Here is a 14,248-nt window from a genome sequence, read left to right as displayed (position 1 = left end):
AGGAGATCTATATTCGCTGAATGTTCTTTGGCGTTTGAGCTCAAAAAGACTGCTGCATGGATTGTGTCTTCAGAGCCATCTGCAAAAACATGAAAATCTCCTTTTTCCCAGCCTCAATTTCAAAAATGTGACTAAATGATGCTGCACTACACAACTGGAGCTTTTCTCTCTTTTTGGAATACTCTAATTCCTCATTAGTTTTTACTGGGTTGTTCCAATGCTGCAAAGCTGTCCATTTTTACTCCAAGGGCCAAACAATACAATTGAATTGAACACTGACAAAACTAGTGATAGAACTCTGCGTGCTGGATGAAAATATAATTTTGCTATTTTCTCTGCAAAAAAAATTAAAGACTATCGTCTGTGATTGTCCATTGTACGCCAAGCACTCGTGGGGCCAAAATTTAGTTCCACTTCTAACTGCATTAACCCTCCGTTATGGTTTTATTGACTATTTCGCTCTTGCTGACCTTTTTCTTCAATTCAAATCAATGTTGTGAGAGAACAGATGATAGCTGATTGAATACTTCGACAACCTGCTGTGGTTGTTCAAATGGCTTGATGAATTCATCGATGTAGAAGTTGAATTGTAGTGACTTTGCAGCAATAAAGAACTGGCCTTTATTGTCGAGTCGCACTTGACTTAGAGCCAAAAGCCAGTTTCGAAGATTCAAGGACTCCGTAGAAATCTCAATGAACTTCATTCCTTTTCAGGGAGTTGCACTTACAAGGACAACGTTTCGATACCGGCTGTCAGGAATTTTGCCTATGACAAAAACTGAATTTTGTCCCAATCCACCCATGCAGTAGGTTTGTTCCTATCCTTGCTAGTCGTTTAGGCAGACTTCCTCATTCTTTCAGGCGGCGGGGCGCTAACACGCAGAACTGTTCTAAGCTTGTTTGGGTTTAGCACTGAATGGTGTTATGAATATCATTTTTTCCCGAAAGTTCCTCCCCTCTAATTTTTGCATGGTAGTTACAATTTCCTTTAAACACCTGCTTCTACCGACCATTGGTACAAAACTCTAAGGTTTGGATCTGTTTTAAATCTTCGTTCAGACAAGTAAATCTGAACGGGGCAGTAGACGTTTGGTGGGTTGGGCTCTGTTTTACTCCAGGGTATTCGTTGTTTGCATTGCTTGCTTTCAATCTTGGTAGTATTTTCTAGCGTCATTCTTGCTTATAATGCTACTTTTGCTTGATTGATGACAATTATTTTGGAAACTTAGGTTTCTATGTCCCAACACTTTCGGATAATTCCAATCCATTTCACTAGTTCTGTAAAGAACGAATAGCGAAATTTTTGTCTTTTGTTGCCCGTAATGGGTCCACTGTCTGCTCGTCCTATTTCTGTTAGAATGGCGAAAACATCATTTCGTTTTCCTCTCTTGTAGTTCAATGGTCTTCGATGTAGCTCGTAAGCATCTTGCCCCAGAGTGAGGCCAACTTTCATCAAGTTGAAGTTTCTTAGAAGGATATTCAAGTAGTTGAGGTTTTAATTTAGTTCAATATAGTCGTAGTCAGAGCTTCCAAATGACATTTACGGTTTCACAAAAACTTCGATTGAATGCACTTCTCAACACGGTACCTTCAATTTATTCGAAACTTTTTCTGTGCTTGTATCCTTCGTACCGTATTTGCCGGTTATGTTAAGCGTAGTATCGGTACTTTTTGCTCAAAACTTCTCTCCAACACTTCAGTCGATAAATGCTACTACTGGTCCATCATTGATTGAAACATTTGTGTTTGAACTGCTGCTCGGCTTCTGATTGAGACTAAAACTCTCTGAAGAAAACTCTTAACTTTGTTACTTTGACTGATTGTTGCTGCGCTTATGTTGACTGAGGGATCAACCTCATCCACTTGGCTTCCTCAGTGTAGCAATCGTTGTGTATTTTGGTACATCGAATTATACCACAAGCGTTGACTGTAGAATCGTTGATTACATGTTTCTCCCCAGACATCCCTGCAAATCGCGTTGCCTCTTCGCAGCTGCATAACGATTCTTCTTTATCATTTGTTCAATGATGTAGTGTTTTGAATTATACTTGTACAACGCACAGTGATTGTAAGTTATTAGCTGCTCTCCCTTCGCGTCAGAACTTGTACTAAATTTCAATATTTAGTGCTGCTCTATTTTGTTTGCGTTTTGCTGATTGTCCTCATTTGCGTTGCCCTGTGGGCTGTGACATACCTTTATGAACAAAAGACAATTTTGGTAACCATTTTTCTAGGAGGCAGATATTTCCTTGTGGTTTTCATTGGTTTCATCAACATCGAAGCTTCGTTTTTATCAGGTTAGTTTTTCAATCGCGATTCTATTGATCGCACTCGCCATTCGGGGATGTGGATTAAGGTAAGTTTTCCTGACGGAAAGTGACTTGATTAAAGTTGATATGTCCCTCTTTCGCATAGTGAAACTACAACCTTTAGACTTTGCATACTTATCTGATTTGTAGAGCCAGTCGAAGACGTCTTTGCCCCTTGGGTTTCTTCTAATGGAAATGCGATCGGTTTTTTTAAAGGAGGCACGATCAAAATGGCTAGAGAGTCTTGCATCAAGTGCTTCATTTTCTCACTCTATAGTGAGTGTATAATTAGCTTCCAACGATGCAGTTCTATCTCAAGTTTTTTTTATTTAACTCATATTCAACTTTCTCTAAATGCATCTTATAAACTCATTCTTTTACTAGAGGTGCAAGCTTCTCTGCTTTTTCTCTGATTTTTTATCTGAAGACGCTTTTGACTCATCCTTATGTTTCTTTTGTTAATTTTGTTGATTTTCAGCTGAGTTTTGGGAAATTTTTCCAATAGATCTTGAAACTTTTTCATATGGCTCTGCATCCTTGCTTTGTGGAGGTGTTTGATTCAGCTGATCGGCCATTCTTGCCCCACCTTGTTTACATTCCAACGAATCAGCGCCTAGATTGTTAAAATATTCGAGTTGCTGATTTCTTATTGTGGGTAGTTTTTGAAATTGTTCAAGATGTCGCTTTTATTGTCAAGCAGCTTCTAAAACACTAAGATTAGGATGCAATAGTTAATATTAAGCTTTTTTTGACTTTGCTAGGCGGAAAAAAATTTCTGATCAGTTCAGGGAATCATTTGTCGTTTGGCTCGATCTGCTGCATGCAATGGTTGATTTGTCTCTATAGGTTGCCGTGATTATGTGACTACGTCACCAATCAATTACATTTTGAGTGTGCAGCTTAAGCCCTTTGTGTACCGTTTTTTGTTGTCAGCAGTGTTTTAATTTCAACTAATCAAATTATTTACTGAGTTTTGGTTAATAACTCAGACAATAAATCAAATTGGTTCAAATTAAAAAACCAAAATGTATCGACTGATTTTTAGATACCAGAAATTGTTGATTTCTTTCTACTCATTTCCTTCAATTTTCAATACCAGAACGATGCTCGGATAAATTACTAGTTTCACGTTATTAAAACGCATTTATTTTCATTTTGAAGTGAGATTGCAACAACCCGCAATTTATTTAGATTTAACATTCAAATTTTTAGTTTTACTTCTCACTTTCGTTGTCGTTTCAGTTCTATCTATTGTATGCTATTCTTGTTATACATGTCGACTTTCAAACATTGATTGAGGGAACCAATTGATTTCCATCCAAAACGGACGTCAGGCTTTGGTGGTTAACCATGTAGAGCAGCCATAGAATATTCCAAATGCACGTCAGTACTTTGCTGTAGATTTGACGTAAAAATCTAACTTCAGATATAGCGTGCACCGCGTTACTATTTTTAAGAGCGAAACATTAGTGCTGACATATTATGACTCAATTTTACGTTGAATTGTATCTAAGTTTGCTCTTAAAATGAAGTAAAAATGTTTGAAGAATTTCGTAAAGTTGACCTTCGCAATAGAAGTCATTTGGATAGCGTTATTGCACTCTATCTCTTATGTTTATAGTTACCGGTTGTTTTCGAATTGGAAACTGATTTTTAAGTTTTGTACATTCTGACTGTTTTGTTTAGTGCAGAGATGCCTTATATATCAGAATTCTTTTAGGGAATATTTAATGGTTTATTAGAGTTCTATACAACATTAAAATTTCTTCTTTTATGTGAGACGTCAAATTGATTGCTACTCTTTTATTTTCGGAAAAAAGGTTAACTTTGATGTTATTTTCGGAAGTATTTTTCTTGGCATGTTTTATAGTAAAGCAAGGAAATCTAGGGTTCAGGTTTCTTGTTAGGGTGATGAAATGGACCGTAACAAAGGGCCTAAAGTGTTTTAAAAGGCCTAAATTAACTGCTTCTGATATAATGTTCAGAAAAAGTATCAAATTAGGAGTTTGACTCAAAGCCTAGCTCAATTCTAATTTTAAATGAGCAAATCAAAACATTTTCCGCCATAAAGGTCAGCTTTTACCGATAAAAACGTTCAAGTTGAATTTCTAATCAATAGATATTTTTCTTGAATCCATGATCTTAAATCGAGATTATTTTACTAGAAACTATTCCGACAGGCAATCCTGATTTAAGCAATGAAAATTAGTGTTTTTGGCAAGAGTCAGGTGCAACAGTTTCTGGCAATAAACTATGCCAATTTAATGTTACGATAGAACTGTTTTCATATAAGTAATCTAATCAAAATACTATGTAGCAGTACTGCAATATAATTGAAGTATGAGACTGAGAAACTCTTGAAGTATGCCTGTTAAATATGCCAAATCGAGCATGGCTCGGCGTTATAAGACTTAAAACGAATGGGGGGTATTGACTTTGATGTCATAGTCAAGAACTCTCGTTAAGGAAAATTTGATAACCTCCGTAGATACCAGAGAGAGGCATGTCGGGGAAGTCCAATGCAACCAGGCTGAAAGTAGCATCGTAGTAACCAATGTCAAGAACTGTCAACTGGAAGTAGTCCCGTCTGATGTACGCGACCAGAAAAGACGATGAGACCCACACTGAAACATTTATACGATGGCTCCACAGAAGAGCTTTTTCTTACTAGCATTAAGGCGGAGGACCTTAAAGCAATATCTACCGTAGTCAAGTAGAGCCCGCGAAAACAACAAATATTTGTTAGAAATCTTGGTAAAATTGATTTCAATAAACAGAAAGCTTCGGTATATTGGATTTAAGAAAGAAAGTTTGAAATTCTATATTGAAACTAAACTTTTTTCTTCCCAAAATGCCCACCATTTTCTAAGCTACAATTGCGAGCATATTTGCGATACAAAGTACGGCATTGGAAATTTTTGTAAAAAAAATTGAAAATTCGTTTGAAAAAATGCGCTCAAAGGCTGATTTTACATAATTTCTACACTTTCACGTCATTCATCGAAAAGTTATACACAAAAATTGCACTTAAATTTCTTAGTTGTCAACGTTAGTTAACGTTCATCTTATATCATTTAACAAAATTTCATTACTAAATTGTTCATACCTGGCAAAAGAAGAACCACCAAAAAAGTTAGCTTCATTTTGATCCAAAATCAGAAAAACTCAGAAAGTCATTAAATTTGTTAATACAATACACACGGCGATTGATTATTGCATAGTGAATTATTATTTATCGAACATAATCCAAAAAAAACGTTCTTTCATGCTGATATTGGACGCATTATCTCGAGTTTGTGCACGTTTGACGAAATTAACAATATCATTTTTATTTTGTCAGATCTGTGTGTTTTCTTAATTATGCACCATGTTCATTAAACATTGAAGGACAAAATGTCAAAACTAATTAACAAAAAGAAAACTCTTGTATGAGCAAATCTCATTAAGTCATTTTTACGAGCCATCAGTGATGTCTCGATGAGATATGCGTACAGCTTCATTTGTTACTTAAAGTTAAAAACCTGTTAACCAAACAACTTATATAAAATAACTATAAAAATTTCCATTTTGCATTGTCAGTCAAATTTGCATCACCATGCGTATGAATATAAAGCTCTAAAGCGTTTGCTCTTATTGATTATTTTTAGTCCATACGTTCAAAGACTACTTTTATCTCATAATTCGTTGCTTTACTAAAATAATTTTTGAGCTTTGAAAGTTGAGCAATCGGAATATGTGAGCTCTGTGTATATGTATTACAATATGCTTCATATACAAATATAGCTAATAAGAAAATCATCAAGGCGAAACCTTAGATTTGACCTGAACAAAATCAGGCTATATTTAGACTATAATGTGGTATAACTCCTCTTCTGAAGTTGAACTGATCTGTAGACGCAGGGGTTGATTTCCCAGGTTGAGGTGCGCGACCCAATCCAACCCTGATCAGACCAACTTGGGTCGCGCACGCTGGGTAAACCGCGACCGCTCCACAGAGTCTGGCAGCGCTACCTACGGTCAGGATAGTCTGATCAAGAACCCATCCAGAGTCTGCACGGTCTGATCAGGGCACTACCTACGGTCTAGATAGTCTGAGATAGCGTGGTCTGGGTTCTGGATAGTTTTGTGGTATGATCTGGATAGTCTGAACAGAGCTCTTTCCATAGTCTGTACGGTCTGATTAGAAACCTTCCCAGACTCTGGAAAATCTAGTCAGAACCAAGAGGCGCAACCGAAAAAATAGCCAGTCCCCCGAAAAAGGAAGATATTATTAATCAACATCAAAGATCGCGCTAAAGACTAAGTTCTGTTAATTGTTGTTGAGCTGAAGGTTTTTCTTTATTTGGAACTAAATTTTTTTTACTGAAGAACCTAAAAATCATATACAAAAATTTACGTCTAATTTTCTGAAAATAATAAATTATACCATTGATTACTGCTATTTCAACAGTTATAAGTGTCAGTCTGGGTAACCTTGGTGCGCGAACGAAGTGGGTCTGGCACCCCCAGTGCGCAACTCAAGTCGGTCTGACAACCCCGTGCGAGACTCAAGTCAGTCTGGCACCTCTAGTGCGCGATTAAAGTCTGTCTGATCAGAGCCGATTTTGGGCTGAATGGTCTGATCAGAGCTCGTTTGGGTCACGCACCTCATCCTGGGTTGATTATTTGAGCTGCATGCATTAAAAGCACAACAGACTCTATCTTGTACGGATTAAAGAAAAATAAATTGTAGAACAGCTTTAACGTATATTATAGGTGCTATCAAGTTTTGGTATCTAACATTGGTCGCATCCTGGTTGAGATGTCAGACAGCAGCAATTTCCGATCACACTGCTTGAGATCAAATTGACCGTCGCAGGCTAAATTATCTTCTGATCAGACTAATCTGCGCTTGAAAGCTCAACATTTTCTCTGATCAGAGCATGCCAAGTGAAGCAGAGCACTGATCAGACCAAAGACAGACATTTGTCCAGATTTGTGCGCAACCCTAACCCAAACCAATTTCAGACCCTTGTCTAGACATTTTTGCACTCTAATTCATCCCTGCACAGACATAACCTAGACCCTTGTTCATATTTATGTGCGCTCAAAATCATCATCACTTCTAATTCGACTTATGTGCGCTGATAATCACCATCACATCTGATTCGACCTATGTGCGCTCGAAATCTTCTGACCAGTTCTAGAGTTAAACAAGGAGAGCACTTTCAGTATCGCCATAGAAAATTCATTTCACAGAAATTGATATCACGGGCAAAAAAAGCATTCACGTCATTTTAAAATCAACATTATTTTGTCAAAACCATTAATTATTATAAACTGATTAAATGAACGTTTTGCGTGATATTGATCATTTTTGCAAGCGCCATAGCTGCACTTGACTGTTGGCCGTTTGACTGTTTTTGTCCTGATGGTTATGGTCAAAAACGAGGGACTCCAATTGAGTCTCTGGCCAGAAGATATAAGTTCTCTCGGCTCTTTGCAGAGCCAGTATCGCTCACAGATTGCACTAAAAATTTGAAGACTTGATCAGATTTTCGTGCGCTTCAACTGCCCTCTGCTCAGACGTCACAGATGAAAGTGAACCGTAATTGGACCGTCCCTGGCCAAATTGAGCCTCTGATCAAACGCAAAACAGATGAATCTCCAGAATTTCTTGCGCTGAAACAGATGTGGTCTGGAAACACCATATGCGGTCTGACCAGAGATCACTTCCGTCTGGGACCTCAACCTCGGTAGGTTACTGATAACATAAACTATGGCACAAAAAAGCTACGTACACCTAAAGATTTTTAAAAAAGCAATAGAAACAACAATAATATAACATTTTGAGTTCAAATTAGTTCTCTAATAACGCGTCATTATACCTTTTGCTTTTTTAACGTCTATTAGACGGTTTGTATAGTTTTCATACAGGTTTCTCCGACGTCTGCGTCAATTTCATTCCAAATTTCATACAGGTTTTCTTCTAAATTTTCCCAGAAAACTGTCTGTTTTCGTAATCGCTGCTTCAAAATCGCCCATAAATTTTCAATAGGATTCAGATCTGGACTGTATGCTGGCCATTCCAGTACCTCCCACTCGTTTTCTTGAAAGAAATTGCCAATAATTTTAGAAACCACATTCTGCCAGAAAGAGAACGGCTTCTTGAGCATATCGATACACCATTTTGAACGAAAACACTTGTTTTTATTCTTCAAACTGACTTTTTTTGCAGCATTTCCTGAAAAAACGCCATATTTTTTGAGAATTCGTCTAACTGTACCTCTGGAAATTGTATCGTAGCAAGAGAAAGCGTTATGAGCCACACGAATTCGCTCCAGTGAGGTTTTGGGATCTTTCAAATCATCGGCAACTAACGGTTGTATGCATACTGTGCACTGGATCTTGATTTTAATTTGAGTTGCTTTTGTATTTTAGACCATGAAAATCCGACATCTCTTAGCGTAACAACTTGGCAAACGGTCTAAGAACAAAGCGGTTTAACCATCTTTTCTGTTTAAGCGGAGAAAGTGAGAATGAATTATCTCTTAAAACTTCTAAATTCCACACCTTTTTTCAGGCCTTGTCGCAAATCATGCTTATGAAGCACGAATCATGCTTTAAAAGCAGAAATCATGCTGTACGTAGCTTTTTGGTACCATAGTGTAACTCTTTAAGTCGTGATTTAGGTTGATTCAAACAGTTCTCTCGGAAAACGACGACACTTGTAAAAGGAGATATTTTCCACGGCATTTTTTTCAGAATCGTTTTTTATTACTCGAAAAGAAAATAAATTTCTTGCTTTCCCTTGCCTAGACAACGACTGAGAAAACATATGAGCATATTGCAGTTCTTTCTGATTTTGTTGCTTACGAAATCACTAATTTGCTATTGCTGTACCTCGATAAAACTACACTCCGCTGCCTGCAGAAATTGTCTGCTCTTCACAGCTTGTCATAGATCAATTCTTTTTGTCTGAAAACGATTTCTTGTACGATGCTTGTTGAGGCAAATCTCCGGTATCTGGTGATACAAAATTCAATTAGAGGCTCTCGTGTAGTTGCCTTATTGATCTTCTTCCTTAATCTGTGACACGAGCAATTTCATGTACTATTATTGAGCATTACTTTCATCCTTCCTGCTGTATATTTGCCTAAATATGTGAAATGTAGTGACAGGCATCAAATTTTTAAAAAGCGATAAGGTTTTAAAAAGTTTAATAGAAACTGCGTTGATCTAGAAATCCTTAATCTAGCTGCATCTAGCTGGAAAAAAAGAAAGACTGATTAACTGGGTTTATTGTAGAGTTACTGGGGCAAAAGATAAGTGCCTTTCAAGTTTCAATGTCTCAACTTGTTGTGCTGTACACAACCCAGGTCAAGGTCTCCACCGTTGAAAATTGGTGAAAAGAACGGAAAGAGAGGAAAAATTAGATTTTTTGCTCTTGACGGAGCCAACATCACTCACAGGTTTCACAAAGAAATGCGAACAATATTTTGTCCGAATTGACCTCTATATAGATTTTCGTGCTCTTGAACTGCCTTCTGCTCAGACGTCACAGATGAAAGTGAACACTATTTTGACCGCCCAGATCAAACTGGCCTCTGATCAGACGCAAATCAGATGAATCTCCAAAGTTTTGTGCACACGAACGGATTTGGTCTGGACACACCATGTGCGTTCGACTTTGGTCCGCGCAGGGGTCACTCAGAGACCTCAACCTGGGTAGATTACTAATAACAGAAGTTGTGATTTATGTTTATTTAAAGTTTTCTTGGAAAACGACTAAAATTCCGAAAGCAGATATTTTCCACAACATTTTTTCAGAATTGTTGTATTTACTCGAAAAAGTTTTTTATTGGAAATTTGCGTAAACTCGAGAATTATAGCGACAGGCATAAAATTTCTAAAAAGCAATGAATTAAGGTTTTTAGAATATATATAGAAAGTGGGTTGGTCTAGAAATCCTTAATCTAGCTGCATCTAGCTGTAAAATAGAAAATACTGATTATTAACTGGATTTATTGTAGAGTTAGGAGGCCAAAAATATGTGCCTCTCAAAATTCAATGTCTCAAGTACTATGAAGAGAACTAGCTTTACTCAACGCCAAAGAAACTTTTTGGACTGATCAAAGCCCAGAAGTCCATGTGAATACTGTAGCCAGTCCTCTGCAAAATTAATCTTTGAGCCCTGAAATGCCAATTTTTGTAGCAGCAGCCGATCGTTAGCAACTAGAAACATAAAGATTGGCGCTTAAACACACAATAAATTTTTTCCAAAAAAATGACGATTCTTGAATTGGATGAGTTTTTTCTGTGCACAACCAAGGTCAAGGCGTCCACCGTTAAAAATGGTTGAAAACAGTGAGAGTAGAGGACAAATTAGGTCTTCTCTGCTCTTTGCAGAGCCAACATTACTCACAGATTGCTCAAAAATGTGAACATTTTGTCCGAATTGACCACAGAGCAGATTGAAGTGCTCTTGATTTGCCTTCTGTTCAGACGCCACAGATGAAAGTGAACCCTATTTTGACCGTCCCAGACAAAATTGGCCTCTAATGAGACGCAAATCAGATGAATCTCCAGAGTTTCGTGCGCTCAAACAGATTTGGTCTGGAAACACCATGTGCGTTTGACTTTGTTCCGCTCAGAGGTCTTTTCAGTCACAACTTCGGTAGGTTACTAATAACAGAACTCTTCAAGTCATGATTTATGTTAATTCAAACAGTTTGATCGCAAAACGACTAAAATTTTGAAAGCAGTTTTTTTCCACAACATTATTGTTAGTCTGAACTGTTGTTTTTTACTCGAAACTATTATTTCTCCCTTATTGCAATTTTGCCTAATTTTGTGAAATATAGCGACAGGCATTAAGTTTTTAAAAAGCGATGAACTAATGTATTTAGAAGTTATATAGAAACTGCTTTGATCTAGAAATCCTTAATCTAGCTGCATCAAGCTGAAAAACAGAAAATACTGATTAACTGGATTTTTTGTAGAGTTAAAGGGCAAAAGATATGTGCCTCTAATGTTTCAATGTCTCGGCATGCGGTGCTGGTCACAAACACTCGAGCTGACTTGGACTGCGCACTGCGGTGAGACGCGAAACGGCAACAAAAACTGGGAACAACCGGGTCGAATTTTTCTTCCCAAAAAGGTGCAAGAGTAGGGCTGCAATGGAAGGAACTTTTAGCAAAATGCAGCTCAAAACTCTTGCATCTTTTTGCGCTGCACTGGGCTGCAAAGTTGGTAAAATGATGTAAGAGTATGGGGGTAATTTTTCAATTACCCCCGAACTCTTATATCATTTTACCCCCAAGATGTAAGACCTCTTACCAAGATGTAAGAGTGGGTGGTTCAATTTGTCTTTTACCAACCCCCCACTCTCACATCATTTTACCCCCCTTGGCAGCCCAATTGTTACACCACTTTACCCCGTCTCAACAAGTTACCCCCTCACTCTTACATCATTTTAGCCCCCTTGGAAGCGCTAATCTTACATTGTTTTGCCCCCATACTCAAAGACTGCCGTTCTTGAACCCACAACCTCTGCACCTTCAGCTGATTCTCCTTAACTTCTGGACCATCAATGCTTGTCCAACTCTTGACGGTCTATATATATGAAAAAAAAATGTTAAAATTACCAGCCTCTGAAAAATTACCCCCTCAATCTTACATCATTTTACCCCCCTTGGCAGCCCAATTCTTACATAATTTTACCTTCTCTCAACAAATTGCCCCCTCACTCTTACATCAAATTAACCTCCCTGGCAGCCAAATTCTTACATCATTTTACCCCCAGTACAAATTACCCCCCTCACTCTTACATCAATTTATCCCTCATAGACAAATTACCCCCCACTCTTACAACAAAATGGAGGATTTTAGGGAACACATTCGACCCGGGTAAGTATACACTCTAAAAAGTCTGACCAAGTACTCATCTAGACCCTGCGCAGTCTGATAACAAGACCTTGATTCAGACCCTACACGGTCTGAACACCGTACGATCTATGGACAGTCTGATACGGGCATCTTAAACTATATTTGGAGAATATGCAACATACCATGCAACCCTAGGATGACATCCTCCACCCACTGAATTTAGTTTGTTCGCTCTGGCCCATACCCCGTCGTCGCTCTGTTCTGTCTGGCCCATTCCCGAAATGGGTATGTTCGGTCTGACCAATACCCCGTCGTTGGCCTCTTTGGTTTGGTTAACCCTAATCTTTGGTCTCTTCGGTCTGACACATACCCAAAATTCAGTCTGGTCCATACCTATTTTCTGGTGCCACTCCAAAATAATTTCAGTCTCTTAACCTCTTTGGAGAGGTAAAATTAAGAAATACGTTACTCAGCGTCAAACGAACTATTTGGACTGATCAAATCCCAGAACTCCAGGTGATTACTGTAGCAGTGAAATGACCATTTTTGTAAGCAGCAGCCGATCTTTAGCAACTAGAAACATAAAGATTGGCGGTTAAACACACAATGAGTTTCTTTTACCGAAAATTCTTGGATTCAATGATTTTTTGGTTAAAAACAGTCAAAACAGTGTAAGTTGAATTTTTGGCCTAAAATTTGAAACGCATAAATCATTCTCTTTGTGTAGCTCTACATGTTTAAGTCCGTCTGGCCCAGGGCAACCATTGTCTGCTCAATCTGGCCCATGCCTTGGCTATGTGTGGTCTAGTCCAAGTTCGGTCTAATCATTCTGGTTCAGGTCTGGTCTTGGGTGTGCTCGGTCTAGCCCAGGGTCGGTCTTGGGTCGGTTCCGTCTGGCCCAGGCTTGGGTTTATTCGTTCTGGCCCAGGGTCAGTCTTGGGTCTGTTGGTCTGGCCACGTGTCGACCTTGGGTCAGGGCGACCAAAGTCTGTTGGGTCTGGACGCCCTCTCCGCGACCCAGGTCCGTCCGGCCCATATCTGTTTTGTGTCCAGGGCTTCATCCTGGTACCTAATTTGGTATTTGTATCGATTAATTTTTATTATTTCTTCTCTCATTTTTTCATATTTAGTTATATTTGCTTTAGTAATTGCGCAGGATCTTAAATCTTAGTGAGGCACAGACGATTTGGGTGCGAGATTGCTGATAACATTGAAAAAACTATTTTAATTTTCATTAAATTTTAATTTATTTTAATTTATTTTAATTTTAATTTTCTTTTCAGCGATGTTTAGAGTTAAAGGTATACAGTTACAAATCAAATAATCGCATCCTGAAGATAACATAACAATGTTTTTAGTTCTTGTAAATTGAATTAAAACAAATATTAGAAATTACTCAGAGATTACATAAATCAAAGGTTAAATATGTCTACTTTGTGTTCATCCGCATCGCTGTCTTTTTAGAAATTTCTAGTTTAACGGCATCTGGGCATGCCAATTATTGCTAAACTACTCCATAAACTCTGTCGGAGTCTGTATTTAATAGTCGATTTTCAGATTTTCTAATTTGGTTAAGAAAACTTCTTTTTAGTGTTTATATTCTCTTTGTGTTTAAGGATCATTTGAATTTTATTTTATGACAAAATAAAAAACGAACAAAAATATGTCTACTTAAGTAATTCCACAAGCTGTTAATTATTAGTCGAGCACAAGCGAAATAAAAATTGAATCCGAGATCACTGATCACTTTGAGAAAACTGCTGAGCAGATTCAGTGCTTTAATTGTCCTGTTCTGATCTCTATGTTGCTTACAACTGTTGCCACAAGACAACGAATTACATTTCCAGTGATTATATCCAGTAGGCAAAGTTACACGTTTTTTTGTTTTTAAAGCTCAGCTATTAAAAACATTAGAAACTACTCATAAATCGAAGGTTAAAAAAAGATAACAACTAACCAATCACCAGTGAATAAGGAGAGTGAAAATTAATTAAGGAATTGAGACCTAAAGTCTCAACATGGTAACCAACGAAAAGTTTCGAAAGAGACAATCCCTATTTTTTTCTTCATAA

The 14,248-nt window shown here is 37.8% G+C and overlaps 2 protein-coding genes across 2 annotated transcripts in view; one reads left to right on the top strand and one right to left on the bottom strand.

The window, feature by feature from the left end:
- The window catches only part of LOC142336976 (uncharacterized), a 43,988-nt gene extending 38,476 nt beyond the window's left edge, over positions 1-5,512 (bottom strand). Inside the window, exons 1-2 of the mRNA XM_075385977.1 lie at positions 5,416-5,512; positions 4,790-4,933 (exon numbers count right to left, since the gene is read on the bottom strand). Coding sequence (XP_075242092.1) covers positions 4,790-4,933; positions 5,416-5,452 — 181 coding nt within the window. The 5' untranslated portion in view covers positions 5,453-5,512. The remainder of the gene's footprint in view (positions 1-4,789; positions 4,934-5,415) is intronic.
- The window catches only part of LOC142336977 (nedd8-conjugating enzyme UbcE2M-like), a 104,150-nt gene that overhangs the window by 7,711 nt on the left and 82,191 nt on the right, over positions 1-14,248 (top strand). The gene's annotated exons all lie outside the window — the stretch shown is intronic.

The sequence above is a fragment of the Convolutriloba macropyga genome, chromosome 3 (genome assembly GCF_964194025.1).
Source record: "Convolutriloba macropyga chromosome 3, txConMacr16.3, whole genome shotgun sequence".
In the NCBI taxonomy this organism is placed as follows: Eukaryota; Metazoa; Xenacoelomorpha; order Acoela; family Convolutidae; genus Convolutriloba; species Convolutriloba macropyga.
Note: the sequence above shows the minus strand (reverse complement) of the source record. Positions and strands in the feature narration are given on the sequence as shown.